Source organism: Glycine soja, chromosome 15 (assembly GCF_004193775.1).
Source record: "Glycine soja cultivar W05 chromosome 15, ASM419377v2, whole genome shotgun sequence".
Classification (NCBI taxonomy): domain Eukaryota; kingdom Viridiplantae; phylum Streptophyta; class Magnoliopsida; order Fabales; family Fabaceae; genus Glycine; species Glycine soja.
In genome coordinates, this window is record NC_041016.1 from 34,191,130 (window position 1) to 34,215,591 (window position 24,462).

At 36.2% G+C, this 24,462-nt stretch overlaps 1 protein-coding gene across 1 annotated transcript; it reads left to right on the forward strand.

Annotated features, from left to right (window-relative positions):
* Positions 1-6,950: 6,950 nt before the first annotated feature.
* Positions 6,951-8,944, forward strand: LOC114386083 (protein MAIN-LIKE 1-like). The gene is made up of 5 exons (XM_028346090.1): positions 6,951-7,247; positions 7,329-7,628; positions 7,878-7,988; positions 8,078-8,701; positions 8,789-8,944. Exons 1-5 carry the CDS (start codon positions 6,951-6,953, stop codon positions 8,942-8,944), a joined length of 1,488 nt encoding a protein of 495 aa, XP_028201891.1.
* The last annotated feature ends 15,518 nt before the right edge of the window (positions 8,945-24,462 follow it).

Consider the following 24,462-nt stretch of genomic DNA (forward strand, 5'->3'; position numbering starts at 1 on the left):
TTGAATCCAACGGTGGTGTTTGTTGTATAAATTCTTTTGGGATCAACCCATGCCATCATGTTTTAGTGGGATTGATAGACCCATGGTATCACTTATAATCTGAAGTCAGGAAAGTTTCATTTGGTCATACACCAAAGTGTAACCATCCATTGCCATCCTTCAATGGTACATGCAATCGGTCCCAAAGGCTTATATGTTCTTACTGTGCAAAATTGTCAAAGTTTTAAACGAAAGGACAGGGGAAATCCCTAGGATCAATATTTCGGTTAATTTATTAAATGTCAAATGGCTCCATCATCGTCACTCCAAAATTGTCAAGTGACTAAATCAAACAAAACATACACTCTGAGGGAGTCCCCAAAGAGATTTGCAAAAAGATAGGATGAGGTCTCATGACTTATCACGTCTTTCAGAAAGAGACAGTTAATCTGTGTTTTTCACAAAAAGAAAAAGAAAAGAAAAAAAATCAAATCAAAATCAAAATCAAAATCACAAAAATAGGAAAGAATGTCATGAGCATTACTCAATTTTCATGATTCAAAACCTTTTGCATTACTAGCATTTCAAGATGAAGGTTGTATGCATCTGCATCCCAAAAATCATGTTCATATTAGGCTATAAGTACGTAGATTTCTCTTTATACCAATTTACCAAATCTAATGTCCTATCTTTTGAGTTTAGGATGAGAGACCCTCTCAAAGAGTCAACCTCTTGCTTTCTCATAAGGTTAAGCCCTTTGGTACTAGTACCTATTGGCTTGTTTCATAGGACTCAAAGTCCTCGCCTTTATCTTTCATAGGACTCAAAGTCCTCTGTCATTTACATTTCAAAGACTTCAATGTCTTCAGTCATTTATGCTTTCAAAAGACTACAATGTCTTCATTTACATTTCAAAGACTTCAATGTCTTTAGTCATTTATGCTTTCAAAAGACTACAATGTCTTCATTTACATTTCAAAGACTTCAATGTCTTTAGTCATTTATGCTTTAAAAGACTACAATGTCTTCATTTACATTTCAAAGACTTCAATGTCTTCAGTCATTTACGCTTTCAAAAGAATACAATGTCTTCATTTACATTTACAAGACTTCAATGTCTTTTGTCTTTTACATTTTTACAAGACTTCAATGTCTTCTGTCTTTTACACTTTATAACACTTCAACGTCTTCTGTCTTTTATAGGACTCAATGTCCTTGTCTTTGTGCTTCTTAGGACTCAACATCCTCTGTTTCTATGCTTTGAAAAAAAAAACTACAAATGTCTTTTGCTCTATACGACTTCCATGTCCTCCCTTTTTATGTTTTATAGGACTTCACTGTCCTTTTGTTTACAGGTTTTTCTTCCTTGGTTTTTGCTAGTTGCCCAGTCGAATAGCAAGGTCACTCGAACAAAATTAGTGTCGTTATCTTTACTTCTCTTTTATTTCCAATAAAAGATAAGTAAAGAGGGGCAACTGTCATACCCTAATTTCATCCGGGGACTATCGTTCATTGATCTTTTGGTCCTTACTAGTCGACTTATAGTGTTGAATGCTAGTTACAGTGCAAAACAGATGGCCATTCAGTGTTTTGATCAATAATGCGAAAAACACCAAAAAAATGGGGGCAAAAGGGTCTTTTCCTTGGTTTTCTTGGACCCTAGCTCGCACAGGCTAGCCTCGGGCTCGCCTAGGCCACCATATAGCTTCATGGTGAAGAAACCAACTCGCCTGAGTGAGCTCCATCTCGCCTGGGCGAGCTACAACTACCCCAAAGGGACCCTTTGCCTATAAATAGGTGTCCTAGGGGTGTTTTAAGGGTTAAAAAAGGGTCATAAGTGGAGAGAATTGAGAGAATTAAGAATGAAGAAGAAGAAAGAAAAGGAAACGAAGTCGAGGCACTATCGAATCGTGACCGCGATCATTCCCTACATCGTTCCTTGTTCGGTGTTCTTCGTATGACCGTCAGTTAGTTTTGTTTTTAAGATTTGAATATGATCTATGTACCCCTAGGGGTCCCCCCTGTTATTATGTGCACATCCATATTCTCCATCTATCATCGGAAATCTCATTTTTCTTTACAAAGTTCAATCTTAACCGATCACTAGTGTTGTAAAGTTTTCTTTAAAGAGATTGAAAGTTAATAAACAAAACCAAGATAAAACCAACTCATAACTAATTTCTTTTTTATCAAATATCACTTGAGATCATTTCAAGTCCCAACGTCTTAACAATTTTCTCCGCTTTTCAAATTTAAAATATCGTTTCAAGGGCCAACGCCTTAAACAACTTTTTGTTCGCAATTAAAATGAATCTTTCAAAAACATAAAAAACCAATTTAACTCACAAACATTCAGACTTAAAAAACTACGTAAATCTGAATTCCTCATCGCACCTGAGGATACGTAGGAGCAAGGGCAACACCCTTGTCGACCCCAAAAAAATTAAAAAAATAATAAAAGAGGGAAGATAAATAATATTGAAATCATGTTTTTTGCACACTCGATTAAAGGTTGTTGTCCCTTATGACGGGCACGTGGGATGCTAATACCTTCCCCATGCGTAAACAACTCCCAAACCCTTATTTTCAAAATTCAGAGACCTCCTTTTTATTTTTCTAACATTTTCCTCGAATAAACGTTGGTGGCGAATCCACACGTTTTCTTCATGATAAGATGCACTTTTACCTTTCGCCTCGCCTTCCCGTCGAAGGGTAGGTTGCGACAGTATTTATTTTAAAATTTAAATTACAATAAGTTAACTTTTTGAGTTATAACTAAAATTTTCTAACACTTTATATTTCACACTTAACATATTACCAATCATTTAGATTCAATCTTGTCACGCACTTTTTTATTAATTTATCAAGATAATTTATTAAGAATATATTGATGCTCAATATTTTTAAAAAAAATTACAAAAAAGTTTTAGGATAACATGAATATACTTAAATAAACCTTAGTTATCATATATTTCATTTATATAAACATGAAGTCTCTTTTTAGGTATGTGAATGGCTAATGGGGTAGCCACCCCTTTTTCTATAATGGGTGCTATAAGGTTGATCAAGAAGATGGAACTATGGATGTATTTTCATTAATGGAAGCACAAATTGGATTTTTTATTGATTCTTAAATGGGATTAAACTCTTCACAATATTAATCTACAAAGCTAGAGAAACCTATAACTAGAAAAATCATCATTTTCTAATGCTAATGCCTTATGTTAGTCTCTAGCAAGGCAATGTAAAATCTACTAGAAAATATGGTTTTAACACCGGTTGTTTTCGACTTTCAACATCGGTTTTTAACCAATGTTGAAACTACCGATGTTAACATTATCAATGTTAACATCGGTTTTCAAAAAACAAATGTTAACATACACTATACAACATCAGCTTTTTACGAAAACCGATGTCGTATAGTAAGAAATATACAAAAAAGCAAAAACTACAAAAAATAACATCGGTTTTGGTCAGAACAGTTAGGTGTAAAACAACATTGGTTATGAAAAAATCGATGTTGAATTGTGTATTCTAAAGCGCTTTCTATATTGGTTCTGAAAAAACCGATGTTGAATGTGCTTACAACATCGGTTTTGACCAAAACCAATGTAGAAAAAATGTCTTCAACATCGATTTTAGACTAATCGATGTTGTTTTTTTTTGCAAATTTTTTAATATTTTTGTTTGTTTTTACAATCAACCAACTAAAACCAATTTATAAAAAATATATTAATTTTAAATTAAAATATTTAAAAATATTATTTTCATTACAATATCACATTGCTTACAATCTTATAATATTAATCTACAAACAAATTTAAATGGTAGTTATCAAACTGTAAGGTATAAATATTACTTATTTTCAACTTCTTCACATATATATCCTACCACAAAATAAGTAAAAATTATATTTTTTGCATTTAAAAAAAACAATTGTTTCTCTTTGTCAAGTTACCAGCAATACAAACAATGTAGATTTGTCACAGCCACTAGTGCCACACAGTAACACTGTCGCAAACTCTTTCCTTTCGCGGATCCTGCAACCAAAGAAAATCATAATAAATATAAAAGGGTAAGTTGCACCATATTTTGAAGTAAAACTCCTCATTCTACAACTAGTTAATTATGAAAAGCGATACTATTCAATGATAATGCAAACTAACAATTGTATAACACTAACCGAGTTAGGCACTGGTATAAAATAGAAGACAGATAATCTCGGTCAGTATGTAATCATGAATGTAATAATACTACCATGTGCAGGGTCAAAATTTAGTAAATAATAATGACAAATAAAATAATTCCAAATTAGAGACATAAATTAAAAATGATTCACAATTTAAAGCAACTTATTTTTATCCTGTTTTCAAAATTACAGTTTTGTTATAAAAATGCAACATATATATATATATATATATATATTACATTATTACCTATTGGATGACCTATGAAAGTGTGAACAAGTTGATAATTAGACATTTTTCCACTAAAGAAAGAAACTAAGAAAGAGCTACTTGGCAAGTACTGGTACCTTGTTTTTGGAATGGCAACTTTCCATGAAACTATCATGCAAATTTGATACACTACTACAAAAACAACATACTACGATGATTCTTAAGCATATTTAAAGACGGTTTTGAACCGTCTTTGAAGCCAACATCGTTGAATGTGTTGACTTATGACGACAGTTCCCAAAAAATCGTCTTAGAAAAAGATACCTTTCTAAGACGATTCTTAGCTAAGAACCGTCTTCTAAGACGGTTGTTAGCTAAAACCATCTTAGAAGAGTACCCTTCTAAGACGATTCTTTGAACAACCATATTAGAATGTAGACATTCTAAGACGGTTTTTCAGATAATCGTCTTAGAATGTCTTTTTTTTTAAAAAAAATAGATCAACTTAAAAATATCAAAATTCAAATTAAACATGTGGATCAATATGAAGATAAGATAATCCATTATATATTTTATTCTATAATTAGTAATAGAGTTTGCAAGAAGCAATGACAAAGAAACGGATGGACCAAAGAAATGGTGGAACCTGGTGCCCAAGTTTAGTTTCCATGATATGGTACGTGTCAAACCTGTATTCAACCAAAACATTATTGAGGTTTTGATAATGCAAATCCAACATCATGCATCCAAAGGATCCAAAGTTCATTTATGAGCTATAAAGTTGAAACCATTAAAAGTTAGATAAAAAAAAAAAGTGCTACATTTCACTAGAAGGAACAAATTCTTTACGTAATATGAACCTATTTTTTTCACTCTACATTACAGTGACTAAATTAATGATTTAAGTGTTAGATTTCTACTTTATAGCATGCTAATTATATAGGTAGTGGAGCTTTTTTTGGAATCATGTTGTAGAATCAACACATCAAAATTTTATAATTTAAACCAAAATTTTGAAAATATCATGGATAAATTACATGCATAAAAACATTTCAAATTTTGATAAATAATTCCTAAAGAGCGTACGTTTTCTCGTTAAAAATAATTATTCTAATTTGTATATTATATTTAGGTCGAGTTCTTCTATATTATACTCAATTGAGAGCATGTACAAAAAAAATGACTTTGAGAGTTTCCTCTCAAATTCGATGGCCATAATTTTTCAGGTAAGGATAAAGACTAGGACAATCAAAATAATTGATAACCAACAACCTATCATAAGATAACACCAACCTCTAATGATTGTGAATACAAACATCCAACGGTTCTATATAACTTTTTGTCTGTATAACTTGATTGATGATTAAGAAACACTTGCCTATCACCTTACCTTGGGCCCAGCCATAGTCAATTATTACCTAATTACATTTCTCAACCTAAGAACCCAGCCCGTGCGGTTATTGATGATGGCTTCGTAGCTACATACATGAAAGAGGGCCCAAATTTACAAACTGTTATTGGGCATCATGTTTTCTGATCGAGGTGTCTTGTTAATGCCCATGTGTTAAAATTAGTGTGAGAAGTGTTATAGTGCCACAACAAATTAGGGTGATGCTAGGTGCATCCAACATTATTGCTGCTGCACCCAGCATTTAAAAGTTATGCGTGCACCCATCCTTTCTTTTCACGCGTTCCATACGAGCCCCCTCCATTATTCTTCCGTGCACCGCCATGTCATTTTCCTTGGCCGTGCCTTTAGAGCTTCTTCTTCTCTATTGACTGTCGGTATTGAGGACCTGCATTGAACAGGCTGTTCCACTGTCGAGGTAAGCTTCTTCTCCCCGTTAATGGCTGTCATTTCAGTTTCTGGTTTTGGCTTTCGTACGGATCAAGTTAATCTATGTTAATAATAGGATCCGCTTTACTCATACGGATGAAGTTGATCCGTATGAGTCATACGGATGAAGTTGATCCATATGACTCATACGGATCAACTTGATTTGTATGCCCCTTTTTAATTTAAAAAAATTAAAAATAGGTATTTAACTTTTGAAATTTTTTTTAATTAGGTATTTTATTTGTTAGTTTTGTTTTAAAAATAGGTATTGTTTGTGTTTTAAAAAGTAATATGTATGATTGCATGGTGTTATGAAATAGTTTTAAATTTTAATAGTAAATAAATGAATTTTGTAGTTGTTTATGTTTAATTTATTTCAATGAAAATAGTCATATGTTATTTAATTATGTAGTTTTTATTTTATTTATGTATTTTGTGTTTTAATTATTTAGTCATATATGGTGTTATGAAATAGTTTGAAATGTTGTTATTTTATTTCAATGAAAAATAGTCATATATAATTTAATTATGTAGTTGTTATTTTATTTATGAATTTTGTGTTTTAATTATGTAGTCATATATGCTGTTATGAAATAGTTATAAATGGTGTTATTTTATTTCAGTGAAAGGTAGTCATATATTATTTGTAGTTATAAATTTTGTAGTTATTTATGTTTATTTGAATAGTAAATATTGAATTTGACCCAAAAATGCATGTTTGTAAAAATTTATAGATTATGGTTAGAACTAGAGGGTTAGGTCGTGCCTTAGGCAGGGTTTTAGGTAGAGCCCTGGGGAGAGATGATCATTATGATTCAGATGATGTTCCCCAACGGAGAAGGCCTACAGCATTTGCACGTAGGCAACGAGAAGCTGCCCTTATTGTTGAGGATGATCCTGTGCTTACTGAAGACGTACATGCACATGGTGAAAAAGCTGTTGTTGATGCTGAGAGATTTCCAGGTGGGCCGCATGACCCATCAATGCTGACTGACTATGGTGACCGTGTTGCAGTCATTGTGTGGAATGGAGAGGTATTTAAAATTTTAAAATAAACTTATTTATCATAATTTAAATGATTAATTTTATAAGTTGTTGAATCATTTTTTTTGTAGGAACGTCCTGAATTGAAGTTATTCTCCCATGGGAGGAAGGTTCAGAAATTTAGGAGGCCTGCTCCAGAAATTGAAGGGCTAGTTGCTGCCACAGGATTAAGTCCTTTGATCGCATGTTTAGTAGACACTGGCGATCGGGGACTTATATCCGCTTTTGTGGAGAGGTGGCATAAGGAAACTAGCAATTTCCATCTTCCTATTGAAGAGCTGACCATCACCCTGGATGATGTGGCATCTCTGCTTCATCTTCCAATTATTGGTGCATTCTATAGCTTCGAGCCTCTTCATGTTGACGAAGCGGTATTGATGTTGGTGGAGTTACTTGAAGTCTCTGGAGAGGAAGCTAGAGCTAAGACAACACAATGTCATAGGGCATACATACACCTATCGTAGCTACGAGATATTTATCAGAGTATATGTGAGGCTGGACATTGGACTATTGCAGCTCGTGCCTATTTGCTGCATTTGTTAGGTTGCACTCTTTTTGCTAATAAGAGTGCAACACATGTTCATGTTGTTTTTTTAGACGTTTTTTGAGACTTGAGTCAGAGTGGAAGTTATGCATGGGGAGTTGCCACCCTAGTGCATATGTATGATCATTTGAATGATGCTTGTAAGAGCGGCGACCAACAGCTTGCTGATTACATCACTCTATTACAGGTAATTAATATGTTTTTAATATGTTAATTTGGACTATGTTTTAAATATGTTCATTTGACATTTGTTTTATTTTGATCTAATCTTTGTAGTGTTGGATATATGAGCATTTTCCCTCAGTTCCTGAGTGTTTGACTGATCCAGACTATGATGAGATCTCATCACGTGCCTGCCGGTGGATTGCTACGAAGACTTCTTTGAAGTCATTACCTGCATCGACGTACAGGAAACATCTAGACGGACTGATGATTCTTGATGTTTGTTGGATGCCTTACGGTGAGCACCACGGAGTATGGGACTTTGATTTGATTTCATGTTTTTCAAGTCATCTGCGATGGGGTCCTGTTGTGGTCAAACACCGACCAGAGAGGGTGGTGCGACAATTTGGATACGTTCAGACCATTCCTCCACAAACTACAGCTTCCATGTTATCATTTGAAGATATTGACGACATGTGGATGCATTACTCTTACTATCTTGTAGCAGAGGGGCGGATTTGTGTTGTGCCAGGACAGTGTGCATCCGATTACATGGAGTGGTTCTTCATGATTTCTCATCCTTTCATGACACCGGCACAGCCTGCTGATCCGCCCAGACATCCACTTGGGTCACAGGATGACACATATGTGGAGCCACATATCCCTGAGGTCCCAGTGGCACCAGCAGCACCACCACCGGCACATGCCCCTTCTGATGTGGAGCAGCCTAGACATGCAGTAATAAGTAATGTTGCTTTAATTTTTTATCAAATGTCATTTAGTTCACTTATTGTAATACTATATGGGTTGTTTTCAATGTCATAGGAGGCTTGCCAAGCAATCGCAGAAAGGTTGGAGCGTCTCAACCTAAGGATAGTCACTATAGGCATAGAAATACACGAGGTTATGAAAGACTACATAAGGATTACTAGGGGTGTCACACCAGATGACAATGTTTATGTCAGGTCGCAACAAAGGTGACGCACGGATCAGCCATAGACGTCATCTATTTTATATTTTCATATTTTGACGATGTTTATAATTTTCTTGTATTTGACAACATTTTGGTTTTCCCAAACATTTTGTAAATGTTAACTTATTTTGGTTTATAATTTTTATTCTATTTTTATTCGTCTAAATATTAGGGTTAACATTAAAAAATTATTTTAAATTACGTAACCGTTAAACTTACCAGGTATTCCTATTAATGACGTAACAATATATCCATAAGTTCTACATGTTTGCCAATTAAATTTAATGTAACAAACCTACTGAAAATTATGTGAATTTGTAGCGTAACAATTATATATTCATGTAGGACAATACAAAGGCATTAGAAGCTACGAGTTTAGTCTTCAATTATGTCAACATAGTATCTTTTCAACATCATGAAGCTTTTGTACTGTTGCATTCTACTAATATATGGAGTTGGTCACTACTTTATCTGACGATGACAATTCCTAGACCATAACAATGCTTGAGGCAGTAAAGGACAACGATATTTTAAATAAACCTATTGTACATGCACAAATAATATTACGTCAATAGAACACAAATGGTTGCTTAAATTTTAAAATAGGACTATCTTCAATGTACATGAACAAAATGATTGTCATAAACGTAACCGATACATATTATGCGATGCACAGAAGAATCTGTTGGTGGTTGACTTCTAAGTGGAAAGAACGTCATGCTTTGTTGTAGCGACAACGATACAAGGATTACATTATACCTTGATGCAATGACATATCTCATCTCGGTTATATCCATCCACTTATCCACAGTAACCGAAATCAAACAAATATACACATCAAAGTTATTTAAAGTTAATTCTTAAAAAACAAAATATAAATTAGATACCATGGATAACCCATCAACAAGTAGGGACCTCCTTAATTCCTCGAATCTGCCTGTGCCACCGAAGAGCCTGATATAGTCATCTGACCATTTGCCAAGTTCTTTAAGCAAATGGTTGCGCACCAAGGACCAAGAATCTTCACCCATACCTAATACAACGGCAATCAAGCAAAAACTCAGTCTCTTCCAAAACATATGGATTGAATTTAGTGGGATGCTACCAAGAACATATTTAGATAGTTCACATGCACAAGGAAGACCGTGCGTAGTTCTCATGATACAACCACAAGAAGAAGGATTCTTGCTAGCATAATGTACACGCTCAAACTCAGCAACAATTTGATTTAAAACATACCTTGAAACCATGCCAAGAAGCCTCTTGTATAAAGTAACTTTAGAAACATGTCCAACCACATGTGCACTTGTTTCAAAGGATGCTTTAATTTCAGTGTGTTGCAGCATGATCATGTTGTTCATGTGATGTGATCCTGACTAGGAGCGAATCGCTTGATACAGGCTATGGAGATTTGGATGATGCCACTTCCAGTGAAGGAAGATAAGTCAGGGTAGACGCCACAAGGATTACCTTGTTAAGTCTGAGATTGGTTCAACAAGGAACCCAGAGAGAAGCTTTCACCAAATTTTATGAAAATAACAACAGTTTTTTATTGAAAACAAAAACCAATACTTATAGTGTATCTGAACAAAAAGATAAAAATAGACATGGACCTTCTAAACAGTTTGGGCCAAAATTACAATAAATAAAAATTATTAATAAAAATAAAACATATTTGGTATGGGCCTTCAAATTAATCTGGGCATTCAGCAACAATTAATAGTCTTGGTAGTGTCTCTGCCTCTGGGCCTTCATCCTTCTCCACTCGGGGGTTTTTTCCTTCTCCACTTGGTCCTTCATCCTTTTCCACTTGGGCCTTTAGTCTGTATTTGGTCAGTTTCAGGATTCTCATCATTCCCTCCTTCTTGGAAGGCATTTGCCCTCACTTCCTTCCTTTTCTTGTTGGCTTGTTTGGCATAGCTTTCATTCTTCTTTGCAATTTGCACCTTCACTTGGTCATACAATCTTTTCACATACTCAACTTTGGCCTGTGCATTCTTATGCTGAGTCTCTTGGGGCTTGCTGTTGTAAGTTGGCCTGTTAGGCAATGAAGCTTCTGGAAGGAGATCAACTTGATGTTTTATGCTTCTTGAAGGTGGCAGTCCATGAGGAATATTCTTGGGAAAGACATCTTTAAATTCCTGCAATAAGGATTGAACACTAGGAGAAACATAAATAGTTAACTGATTAGAATTATCACTCTCTCTCTTGTGTATTACTCCATCTCTCAAGTGTATCACTTTTTCTTTTTCTATTTCTCTGTAGTGTCTCACTATTGTCTCTCTCTTTTTCTCTCTTTTCTCTCCTTCTGATTTGGTCATCACACACTTCTATGAGGGATAGAGGTTTATGAATAATTTTCTGTTCATGGTGCTGGAAAGAAATCTTGTTGGTGAAACCATTATGCACTGTTTTGGTGTCCTCTTCAATGTTGGCCCTCGCTAGTGTTATCTCCATCTCCTTGTAGTACTCCTCAACAATCAAATTTTCCTAGGATAACCTCTAGAGTTTCTGTCGCATGGTTCTATTGTAGCTAGTTGAAACATACCTTTTTCGCATAACCCTTCTCATCTCAGTCCATGTTTCTATTTCCTGCCCTTCTTCTCTCTTCATCTCTTTTTGATTTTTCTTCCACCAAACAAAGGCATAGTCTGAGAATGTAGCTGCTGCTAACTTCACCTTCTGCTCTTCAGGATACTCATTGTAGGAGAATCCATGTTGAATCTTGATCTCCAAGGTAAGGTAGGCGTCTGGGTCACTCCTGCCTTTAAAGGAGGATACATTGAGTTTTACTCCCTCAATTCTGTCTTGCCCCTCTATTCGGTTCGATCCATCATTGACCCTTCTGTTGCCACCATAAGGTCTCCCAACATTTGGATTCATTTGGTGCTCTAGTCCTTCTATTCGCCTGTAGAGCTCTTCACTGTTACGTTTCAACAAACATTGCATTTGTGTAGTCATCGCGTCCAGTAATAAGCGCTAAGATCTGTCCAATTGATGATATACACCATCATTGTCACCAGCTCCTGCCATGATTAAGGAAAAAAGAATTTTGCAGTAATTTTATAAAAAAAATTCAGGACCTCACTTTACTCTACTCACGTGTTTCTCTCTTTGATGATAGTTCACTCGTGTTTGATGCTCTCAATAGGCTTTTGTGTAATGTATTCCCTCTTGCCTTTTACCACTCGTGTTTCCTTTTATGTTCCTGGATGGACCAAATTAGACACACATGGTAATATAAAATAAAAGGAAAGACAATATAATTATCACAGACTGAATAACAGATTTGATTTGGGATAACAACTTGGACTTGATTTGGATAGCAAATTGAATTTGATTTGGATAAAAGATTAGAGTTGATTTGGATAATATATTAGATTTGATTTGGATAACAGATTAGATTGGATTTGGATAACAAATTAGATTTAATTTGAAAAACAGATATGATAACAAATAAGATGACAGATAGGATAACAAATAAGATAACAGATATGACCAGTAAACTTCAAATGCTCATAACTTTTACTACGATTGTCCGTTTGAGGCCCACTATATATTAAAACACTCAGAATTCAAAGGAGAATCCCTGGGCAAATCCGTGGCCCCACAATTTTCCCAAAAAACGTCTCTAACTGCCTTAATTTTGTGTTCAAAGATCAAACACCCACTTTCTTTTTCTTTTCTTTTTCTCTTTTTTCTTTTCTTCTCTTATTTTTCAAAATTTCTGTAACTTTTTTTTAACTTGAAACAGAACTCAAACAGATTTTTTTTTACACAAAGTCTGAAAGACACAAGAAACAAGAACAAGAACAAGAACGAAACAAAGACACAAACAAGAAAACAAATAACAGAACAAGGACAAAACACAAACCTGGAAAAATTACAAAGAAAATAATAGGATAAGATAGAACCTGTATCAAGAGTCAAAGCTCTGATACCAGATGATGTGATCCTGACTAGGAGTGGATCACTTGATACAGGCTACGGAGATTTGGATGACGCCACTTCCAGTGAAGGAAGATAAGTCAGGATAGACGCCACAAGGATTAACTTGATAAGTCTGAGATTGATTCAATAAGGAACCCAGAGAGAAGCTCTCACCAAATTTTATGAAAATGCCAAAAGTTTTTTATTGAAAACAAAAACCAATACTTAAGTGTATCTAGACAAAAAGATAAAAATAGACATGGGCCTTCTAAACAGTTTGGGCCAAAATTACAATAAATAAAAATTATTAATAAAAATAGAACATATTTGGTATGGGCCTTCAAATTAATCTGGGTCTTCAGCAACAATTAATAGTCTTGGTAGTGTCTCTGCCTCTAGGCCTTCATCCTTCTCCACTCGGGGACTTTGTCCTTCTCCACTTGGGTCTTTAGCCTATATTTGACCAATTTCAGGATTCTCATCATCATGGCATTCCAAACACTACATAAGTCTCCAAGGCTATTCTGTAATACTCTTTTTAAAGTCCAATGAACAGATTCAACCCTATATTTAAAATACACAAAAAACAATAAACAAATATAATAATTAAAATCCATCAATTCATTAACCCTAATAGAAAAACTTTAACATTTTCATATCTATTTGTTGTTGTGTTTCCTAAGTGCATCACCTTATTTGTTTAGGTTGTAACAAATTTTTTCTTGTGGGGGATTATCCATATTTCGTTAACATAGTCAACAAACATTGGCCAAGGTGAACAAGCAATTTCAAACTTCTTAAGGAATTCATCGAACTGATGTTCCGAAGGACAATCAACCAGACTTCCTTAGGCATCCATGACATACTCCCAAGCATTTTTTGACCAATTGGAGATTTACATTTTGCCTTGACATTCTTGTTGATGTGAAACATGCACAACAAGTTTGTACACTCATAGAATATAGTTTTCACTGCATTCATCAATGCTAGGTCTCTATCAGTCACAATAACTCCAGGGAGGACATCACGCCTTAGAAATATACCTCGAAACCGTTCTAAAACACATATTGCATTATTAACATGTTCACCCTCCAAATATGCAAAACCAGCAGAGAATGTCATCCCCGTTAATATCACACCAACAAAGTCAAGTAGTGGGAGTCTGTACCTGTTTATTTTGTAGGTACTATCTATCAAAAACACCAAATTACATGCATTGCATAACTTCACTGCATCAAGGTGACACCAAAAGATATCACGTACAACATCTTCATCCTTTAATCTATGCCAATAAATATATTGATCTCATTCAAGAAGCTTCATTAGATGTTGCATTTCAATATCACTTCCTCTAATGAAAGAACGGTATGCACTTCTTACATTATATATTAGTTTGATTGTTGTATAATTATTGGCATTGTGTTCCTTTAACATTAGCATAATGTTTCTTGGTTTCATCATTGACTTTGTCATATCAACAATAATTATTTTTTCATCCTTAGTCAATCATCCAACGTATGGATGTCCAACTAAGGACTTTGTCAATTCATGATTGTCACCCACACATCAACTTCACCATCCAACCTTGTCCTTCAACCACTAATTTCCCACGAAGCTTGAAGGGACACTCACATTTCCTACTCTCAGTATCTCTTCTAACAAAATCTTTCTTCCTAGACCTATACTAACCACTCCTTTCACAACCACTTAACACAAATGAAATCTTTTCTCTACTATCAGTGTTTGTGTCAGATCTCATAATCACCGCCACAAATCCATTTTCATGAGCAACTGATCGAGCCCACTGCAAAACATCATCTCGGGTACCAAACACCTACAATGCAACTCAGACAATTTGTCTTCACAAGGACATTCATTTTATCAATTTAATAACAATAATGAACATTATTATCTGAGAAGTATTGAACGCATCCGAACAATCAACATGTTGTTCATTCACACCACATTCTTGTTCATTTTGATCATCCTTATCGACTTCTTCAGACATTATACTGTTATACATCCATTGATCTTTGTTCATCTTAACAACAAATAAAAAATTTCAATATGACAAACATACAACACTGCACACCATTTTATAAACACTACAATTCATAATCATATATATTAAAAAGCAAAAACCCTATATCAATCTACATACGAATTATTTCCAATACACATAAACAAATAATTTATTTTTAAAAATTTACATACAAACATATTAATAATTAAAAAAAATTAAAACTTTAAACAATTTTTAAAAGATTCAAAATCTATAAACCATACGGATCAAGTTGATCCGTATGTGTAATATCAATATATGAATCAACTTCATCCGTATAAATCTTACGGATCAAGTTGATCCGTATGTTGAAATTACACATACGGATCAACTCACACACTCACCCAGCAACATCGCATACCTGGTGTACCTCTGATAACGAACCAACCACTGCAACAATCACCATTGACCTGTAACAATTTCACCTTGACCGAAGTGGCACCTTTCTCAACAATGAATAACCAACACGAAAGGGAGAAAGTAAAGAACAAAGCATGGAGGCGTAAATGAAAAAAAGGAAAGAAACCAACTTAAAAAGGAAGAAGAAAGCACATGGACATTTACGGAATTAACTAAATTGCTGGGTGCACAAGCAATAACACTGGTGCACCTAGCATAATGGAGAAGGAGCAATGTGTGATGATTAAAGGGATCCCATAGAAAACCCTATGGCTATGGGGTTCTGGGTGTTTCTTTTTACACTTTCTAATTATATAAGTAGCGGAGACCAAAATTTTTTGTAAACACATTATAAGTAATTCTTTTAAAACAAAATTTTGTAAAAACTTCCACACGGAGCAAGAACAGTTAACACATTATTTACACACTTGTAAATTTTGTAAAAAAATTACACACTATAAGTAATTCTTTTGAATTTTTTACAAAATAATATTTTTAAGTCATAAAATTTCCACACTAATAATAATAATAAATCTATCTTATATTGATACCAATATCTTGAAGTATTTTAAAATAATAAATAAATATTATGAGTAATATAATAGTTAAAATAAAAAGTGTAATATAAAAATATCCAAAAAATGAGTGAAAATAATATTATCTATCATTATTAATATCTTATGTAATAAAATGGTTAAATAAAAAAACCTTATTTAATATATAAAAAAAGTAAAACATAATAAAATCCTACCTTATGAGTAGAAGGGAAGCAATATATAAATTCTTACATTGTCTAGAAAAGGGTAAAATTCAACAAAAAACTTTAAGAATAAAAGAAAAATAAAATATAAACTTTGAAGCTAGTGTTTTAAAAACTTGCTTGAAGTAGAGTCTTAAAAGAATACTATAATTTATTAAAAAAAATTAATTACCAAACAATTTAAATTAGATTAAACAAGTTATTTAATTAATAAATAATACTAAAAATTAACTAAAATGACATATCAAACACAACTTTTAAATATGGATTGTAAAAATAGGTAGTCTTAGTGAAGATTACTAGTAGGATCTCGTAAGGATATTGTACACCAGTGGAGACCACAATATAAGTGAAACAAACTAAAAAATTTGTTTTTGTTTCTTTTCATAATTAAAGAATAATATATTTTTTCTATTAGCATTGCAAGTTAAAAGGCTTACTCGTATGTATTATCAACAACAAGCCAAGAGCCAGCATTCTTGCAAAGATCTGAAATCCTCTGATCAAATAAGAGAAAATACTCAGAAATTTTATAATTTTTTTTATAAGAAAAACTACTGCTACTGTTATGGTCAATCAGCATATTGTTTGGGAATATTATCTGGTGGCCACACAGGAAGATTAAAAAAAGAAGCAGTTCTAAAGTCATACCAGCGGTTGATAATTTCAGTGGGAGAGAGAGACCTTTAGAAGGGGGCTCTGGAATATAAGTTCCAAATTTCATAGAGCAAATAAGTTAATTCATTGGTCACCGAGATCCAAATTTCATAGAGCAAATAAGTTAATTCATTGGTCACCGAGATCCAAATTTCATAGAGCAAAATAAATTATCATAGAGCAATTGCATACAAAAGGCCTAATATAAAAGCAATTAATTTCTAATTTTTATTTATTTTTAAAATAAAGTAACATCCAAAACATAGGGTGAGACCTGGATGGATTACAGCTATAAGTAACATCATGTGATTATGGAAAGTAAAAACAATGCATGCCCAAGAATTTTGACGGATGAAGGAAAAAAGACAGATGATGATATTCAGGAAAAACTTACACTATATAAAATGTACAGCTAGTCAGATGTATTGATGATGATGATGATGATGATGATGATGATGATGATGATGATGATGATGATGATGATGATGATGATGATGATGATGATGATGATGATGATGATGATGATGATGATGATGATGATGATGATGATAAATGTATGCTTTTTTTATATTTGAAATCTACTGATCCCATAATTCAAAGACGTTAATCATAACTAATTACTATTTCATAAGCGGCATACATTAATTTCTAATTTCAAATGACTGCTAAATCCTTTAGCAACTAAAGCTGATGCTTACCTCCAAATAGTGAGACAGGACAATCAAAGTCTTGAACTGCTCCTCCATTTGCTAGGATTCATAAAAAAAAACATAAACTGAAGGGATCTCACAACTTAGATTGATAAAAATAAGAGGTATAATAGACGAACTGATTGACTAATTTCGTGGACAGCATGTGAAGGAATTGACAAAATCAATATTCTAATGCTTCTTCTCTTGAATTTTTTTATTTTTTATTGATATCCCTTCCCTTATTTACTGATTCAATCAGTATCTTACTTGTAGAACTTGGTGTACTTGAATTTGTATTGTCATCACAAATCCCATAAAATAGTCAACAATCAACTGCGTAAAATTCATAAACTAGCAGGTCATTTGATTATCCCACATGCACACAAAAGAACTCACAAAAATTAGAAGGTCAAACATGCATATAAAAATTTCATGCTCGATTGTATATTCAACAAATAATTTTTCTAATTTCAACTTTAACTTATTTGCTATGAATGAATGGATCAACCTTTAATTTATCCTGTGTCGGGTTGAATTCATAAACTTTTTCCCAAATTAAGACACGTAAAGCAAGCACTAAACATGAGTGAAAGGACGGTACCGAATCCCATTGACTTGAACATGTTTCTTAGGTAGATTGCTTTCCACTTAGCTCTATACTATTTATATACGCACTCTCCCTCATTTTCCTACCGCTAGCTAGCAATTATACAATCCTTTGTTTTGTTTCCGTGTTTTTCTCTCTCTGATTTTTTGTGACCCAAGCTAACTTTAAAAGCATTACGTGTTTGAAATTAATATTTTGTGTGAGCTAGGTTCTTCAAAAAGATAACAGAAAAATACACAAACTAAATTTCTGGATTTGTATCACACTATTGCATTCAAATTAAAGATTCACCATACCGGGCATCAAAATACCCAGTGTCGCAACCTACCCTTCGGCGGGAGGGCGCCGCGTGACTCGCGGGATGCGTGTTCCACGAAAGGAATACGCGCGGAGTCGCCATCAACGTTTATTTGAGGAAAATGTCGGAAAAACCGGAAAAGACACGATCTACGAAGTTTTAAGTGAAAGGCTCGGGAGTTGTATTTACGCGCGGGGAAGGTATTAGCACCCCACACGTCCGTCACAAGGGACGGCAGCCTTTAATCGAATGTGCAAACATGACTTTGATTTTTTACGTTCCCTTTTATGTCCTTATATCCTTTATACCCTTTTTATATTTTTCTCTTTTTGTGGTCGACAAGGGTGTTTCCCTTTGCTCCTACGTATTCCTCAATTGCGGTGAGGAAATCAGACCTACGTAGTTCTTTTTTATCAAGTGATTCTTTTTTACTTAAAAGGTGATCATTTTAAGGCGTTGGACCTTAAAAGTGATTCATTTTACTTAGTAAGAAATTGAAATGACAAACTTCAAAAACCTATTTTTATGGACGAGCTTGACTAGGCGAGTTGATTTTAGCCTTAGTTTCACTTTAGTTATTAGTCAATTCAATTAAGAATGAGAAATCCCAAAGAGAAAACGTCCGATTGATTTTCCACTTTATTTTACTAAAAGATGTTTTTTTTATTATTATATTATTTTTTACCTCTTTTTTTTTTATTTCCAACGTGGTTACGGCACGACCGAACGGTCGGAATTCATTTTAACCGAAGTTAACGGACAACACAATTCAAACGTTCGGTGGAAATTTATTTTATTTTTAGGTTAAGCGAGAAATGACTTAAATAAAATGGCTTAAGCACGTCAAAAGGGGGTATAAAAAGTAAATGAAATGAGAATAAAAATACACGAAACACAATGTGGACCACCACAGGTACATAGAATGAATCGAAAAGCTTGGTTCGAGGTACTTACCCGTTGAAGATCGAAGAACGATGAAGAACGTCGAAGAATGGTCGAAACCTTTGCGAAATTCTTCACGGAAAACGTTACGGAAACGTTTCGGAAGCGCCTCGGCTTAGATTTTCTTCACGGAAACAATTTTTCCAAGCAAATTCGAAAGAGAGAGAAGTGCCTAAGGGGCTGGACCCTTTTCTTCTTCACTTCCTCCCCTATTTATAGCAAAATAGGGGAGAGCAACAGCCTTCTGGAGGCCTGGTTGATATTTGCACCCCCATTTTTACTAAGTACACCCCCTCTGCTTTTTTTTGTGATTCTTTTTTCGTAAAGTTACGGAAACTTACGAATTTCATAACGATACTTGTTTTCTTTCCGTAATGTTACGGAACCATGCGGATTACATAATCATCCCCTTTTTGACTTACGGAATGTTACGGAACCTCACTAATTATGCAACGATGCTTCCATTTGATTTCCGGTGTGTCACGGAACCTTTACGGAATGTGCATCAATATTTTCTTTTGTTTTTCGGCATGTCCCGGAATTTCACAAATTGCCTAATGATGGGTGCCAAGCACCTTACAAGGACCAAACAAAGGTCGCATGTCATCAAGCAAAGGTCCCCGAACGAAATTAGGGTATGACAGTTGCCCCTCTTTACTTGTCTTTTATTGGAGATAAAAGGAAAGTAAAGATAAGACACTAATTTCGTTCCTCTCGATTGACGAGAGTCGCGGGTGACCATAAAATCTCCGCATGCAAATGACTTGTTGCTCCCGAGGGAACAAAAGGTGCAGAAGACGATGTCAGTCTCTGCATGCTATCGAGCGTTCTGTCTTACAGATAGCAAAAGAATGTTTATACGGATAACCACTCGGGTATTTCCGCCCGTCAGCGTGACTCAAAAGTTAGTATGACAGATCTTGTGAGCGCGGAAGATGATGTAAATCTCTGCATGTCATCGGGCCTGCCGCCTCTGGATGACAAAAAGGTGCAGAATGACCAAATTTTGTTTCTGCGCGCCATCGGACACGACTGTGTCTGAATGGCAAAGGGGTGCGGAATGACCAAATTTTGTCTCCGCATGTCATCGGGCCCGCCGCCTCTGGATGACAAAGGGTGCAGAATGACCAAATTTTGTCTCTGCGCGCCATCGGACACGACTGTGTCTGAATGGCAAAGGGGTGCGGAATGACCAAATTTTGTCTCTGCATGTCATCGGGCCCGCCGCCTCTGGATGACAAAGGGTGCAGAATGACCAAATTTTATCTCTGCGCGCCATCGGACACGACTGTGTCTAAATGGCAAAAGGGTGCGGAATGACCAAATTTTGTCTCCGCATGTCATCGGGCCCGCCGCCTCTGGATGACAAAGGGTGCAGAATGACCAAATTTTGTCTCTACGCGCCATCGGACACGACTGTGTCTGAATGGCAAAGGGGTGCGGAATGACCAAATTTTGTCTCTGCATGTCATCGGGCCCGCCGCCTCTGGATGACAAAGGGTGCAGAATGACCAAATTTTGTCTCTGCGTGCCATCGGACACGACTGTGCCTGAATGGCAAAGGGGTGCGGAATGACCAAATTTTGTCTCCGCATGTCACATGACCTCAGGGTCAGTATGACAGATCTTGTGGGGCGGCCGACAAAAGCAAGGCTCTTGCTCCTACGTAACCTCCAATGAGGAACTCAGACCTACGTAGTTCTAGATAACTTGTGAGACTTGAAAAGTCTCCATCGGAAGATGCTAACATCTCCGGAAAGGGCGCAGATGACCACATTGGCCTCTGCTCATCAATCACACTTGGGGTCACTGAATGACGAGGTGCGGATAACCGTAAGGTGTCTCCGCGGGCTACCAGCTCTTGGGTCATGACAGCAAAAGGTGGTGTGGTCGACAAAAGCAAGGCTCTTGCTCCTACGTATCCTCCAATGAGGAACTCAGACCTACGTAGTTCTTGATAACTTGTGAGACTTGAAAAAGTCTCGGTGTTTTCTCCACTAAAATGCAAACATGCTTTAGCAAAGAGACAAATATTCCAACCGATTTAGAGCAGCATATGCTTCTTGAGTGAAAAACAATGCGTCTACCGTGGAAGGAGAGTATGCTGATGAAATTTTCTCATAACCATAAATGAGATTTTGGATGTTTAGCATTTCATTTCTAAATGACCATTTAGAGGAAACACTGGGTTCGACCAAAATAGAAGAAATTCACTCAAAGTGTATCAATCTCGCACAGGTAAGTGTTTTATCCTAATTCCGAACCATAGATATGTCATGACTTGATTTTACAAATCATTTCCTATCAAATCAAAGATTATATGTGTGATCATGGATCAATAGGACTTCCCTTGGGAATGGGTTCTTTTGGTGGGTTTTTCGGCTTTTGTGTGTTTTTGGCCTTTTCCTTTTTTGTTGGCTTTTTCCTTTTCTGTTTTTGTTTAGTACGGGGCGAAAAAGTCGCTAGCGCACAAGATTTTGGTTGGCAATTTAAAGGGAGAAGACCATTTTAGGTCATGGTTTCCTTTCCTTCTTTTTGTTCATTTGGTGACAATTTTGTATTGTTCAGATATTGTCCGGTCCAAAGACCTCTCTGCACATTTCTTCTGGTTTCTTTGACCAGGAGCTTTCCCATTCTTTTTCCTTTGACTTGGAATTTTCTTTCCTTTCTTTTTGCTTTCTCCCACTCTTTGATTGGGAATTTCCTTGCTTCCTTTTTTTTCCTTTGATTGGAAATTTTCCTTCTTTTTTTCTTTGATTGGAAATTTTCCTTCTCTTCTTTTTTGCTTCCGAGGGTAAGGATTGACATTCTCACCCTGGGTCAAGGTTTATGGTGAGTCAGGATTTTGGCTCAAGACTTGTAGAATGGCTAGGCATGATACATGTCAGGGTTTGGTTTGGTTCAAGGATAAAAGGGATGCCCCACATTATTTCCATGACACAAATGCAAAAATCATGATTTGGAAATTTTACGCAAAACTGGTCATGCATGCATCTATGCGGACACTCAAGTGTCAAATTTTTATGGTCATGTGATGCTAAGGCTCAGGATTCATTTCCTCTATTTTAAATCAACCCAATGTTTCCAAAATATGTTCTTTTATCAATTTGTGCATTCACCCGAGTCCATTTCGGGCGTCCGGGAAAATTTTCACAGCGTTCACCCTTCAGGTGTATACACATTTTTTTTCAAAAATTGGTTATGATCAATGAATTTTTTCAAAGAAAAGTTGGAAGTCATCTCTTTTCAAAAGCATGTCGGTTTTTCAGCTAGACAACTTATTTTTCTTTTTCCATCTTTTTTCCTTACTTGCTTTCTTTTTTCTTATTTGCTCTCTTTTTTCTTTTTTTCGTTTTTATTTTTATTTTTATCACGATTTTTGTTTGTTTTACATATATTTTTTTTTGACGATGTTCCTAAACGAAGAACTCTACACGGTTCCAGAATTTCAAACATCATTGATAGTAATGATATTAAACACTAACGCAACAATCTAAATAAAAATGTATGCGCTGTACAAATGACAATCGAAACAACAAAAACAAACATTAGTCTCTCAAATCAAAACATAACATATAAATGATAAAAGAAATATGAAAGAAAACATGAATCTGGGGATCTCCCAGTCATGTATCTCCACTCCCTCCCAAGAAGTCAAGCAGATCGGCCATCTCCTCCTCCTCGTGGGCCTCCTCTCCATCGCCGTGAGCTTCTGAGGGCGCCTCTCCTGCTTGGGCCTCGGGCCAATCCCCGGGCCATGCGACCTCTGCCCTGAACTGGTCTGGGGTAGGGCATGAAAAAGAAGCGAAGCCCTGTCTCTTCATGCTGAGGCTCATCTGGTACAGACAATCATGGGTCTGTACATGTGCCCGGTGGTTGGCCGCCTGCTGGCGAACCAAATGCCGTAAATACTGCTCCATGTCAAATGACCCAGCCTGGCCAGCCTGATGAGGTGGTGGGGGCGCGCCTGCGGCCTGTGGAGCATCACCCTGAGCCTGTCTCTGGGTACAGTACTTCTCAATAAAAGCCCGGGTGATGGGCGGCCGAATTACCTTGGTAGGTGCAACGGGGACTCCGAACAACTGGCAGAGTCCTGTGATCAGCGAGGGAAATCCCAGGGCCCTGTTGGACTTATCTGGGTCCAAAGGGTGCCTAGTAGGCGCCATACCTGCAAAAATATAGATGGCATCAGTGATCAACTGAGCCACATGGATGCTCATCCGTGTCAGGACGGCGTACACCAGCCGACACTTCGGCATGGGGAGGTCGGAATTATGATCGGTGGGCAGGATGTTGCTGAGCAGCAGAGTCATCCATATCTGAGTCAGGGTGGTCATGTTGGTGTGCATGATTCGCACTCGCCTCCCTGCAACAGTCTGGGCAAAATCCTGCCCCAGTATACATAGTAACTGGGCGATGGCCTCCTCATCGAACCCATCAGACCGATTCCTCCTCTGGCCATACTCGCATTCCTGGCCCTCTTCCAACACCAACGGATATCCCAGGAGCTGGCCGATAGCGTTGGCATCAAACGGGATCCACTGACCCCTTACCCAGGACCTCATGTCGCACACGCCCTCCTCTGTTGGCCAAGCATTGGCATAAAACTCAAGGACTATTTCTGGATCGAACTTGGCCATGGGGGTAACCAGTGACGTCCACCGTCGGCGCCCTATTTCCTCCTGGAAATCAGTATACTTGTCGTCCCTGAGTTGGACGCGTCGCTCCCGGAGAAACGACCATCCCTTGATGGCCTCGAAGCGCTGCTGGTGTACAGCGCTCTTAAAGCGATGACTGTCATACTCAGGAGCGGAACTAGTTCCTTCGGCCGCCTTGTCCTTCCTGGACCTCTTTGAGGCAAGCTTCCTCGGGGCCATTTCCTGCGAAGGCAAACATTTGGAAAGTTAGTTTTACCAAGAAATGCTACTCTTAAAACAAAAATAGCATACAACCTCCTCCAATAAACACAAACATCAATGTAAATTTAGAGCAAACTCATGCACATACTTCTTTACGAACGTTCACTTGCACAAGACATTCTTATAACTAAGAAAAATGCACCTATGTGAAATCAAGGCACCTTCGTTACCTAGATTATTTATATGTACTTCCAAGGCATATTTGTTACCTACATCTCATTCACTTCCTTAGCTAAATTTACATACATGAGTACTCAAAG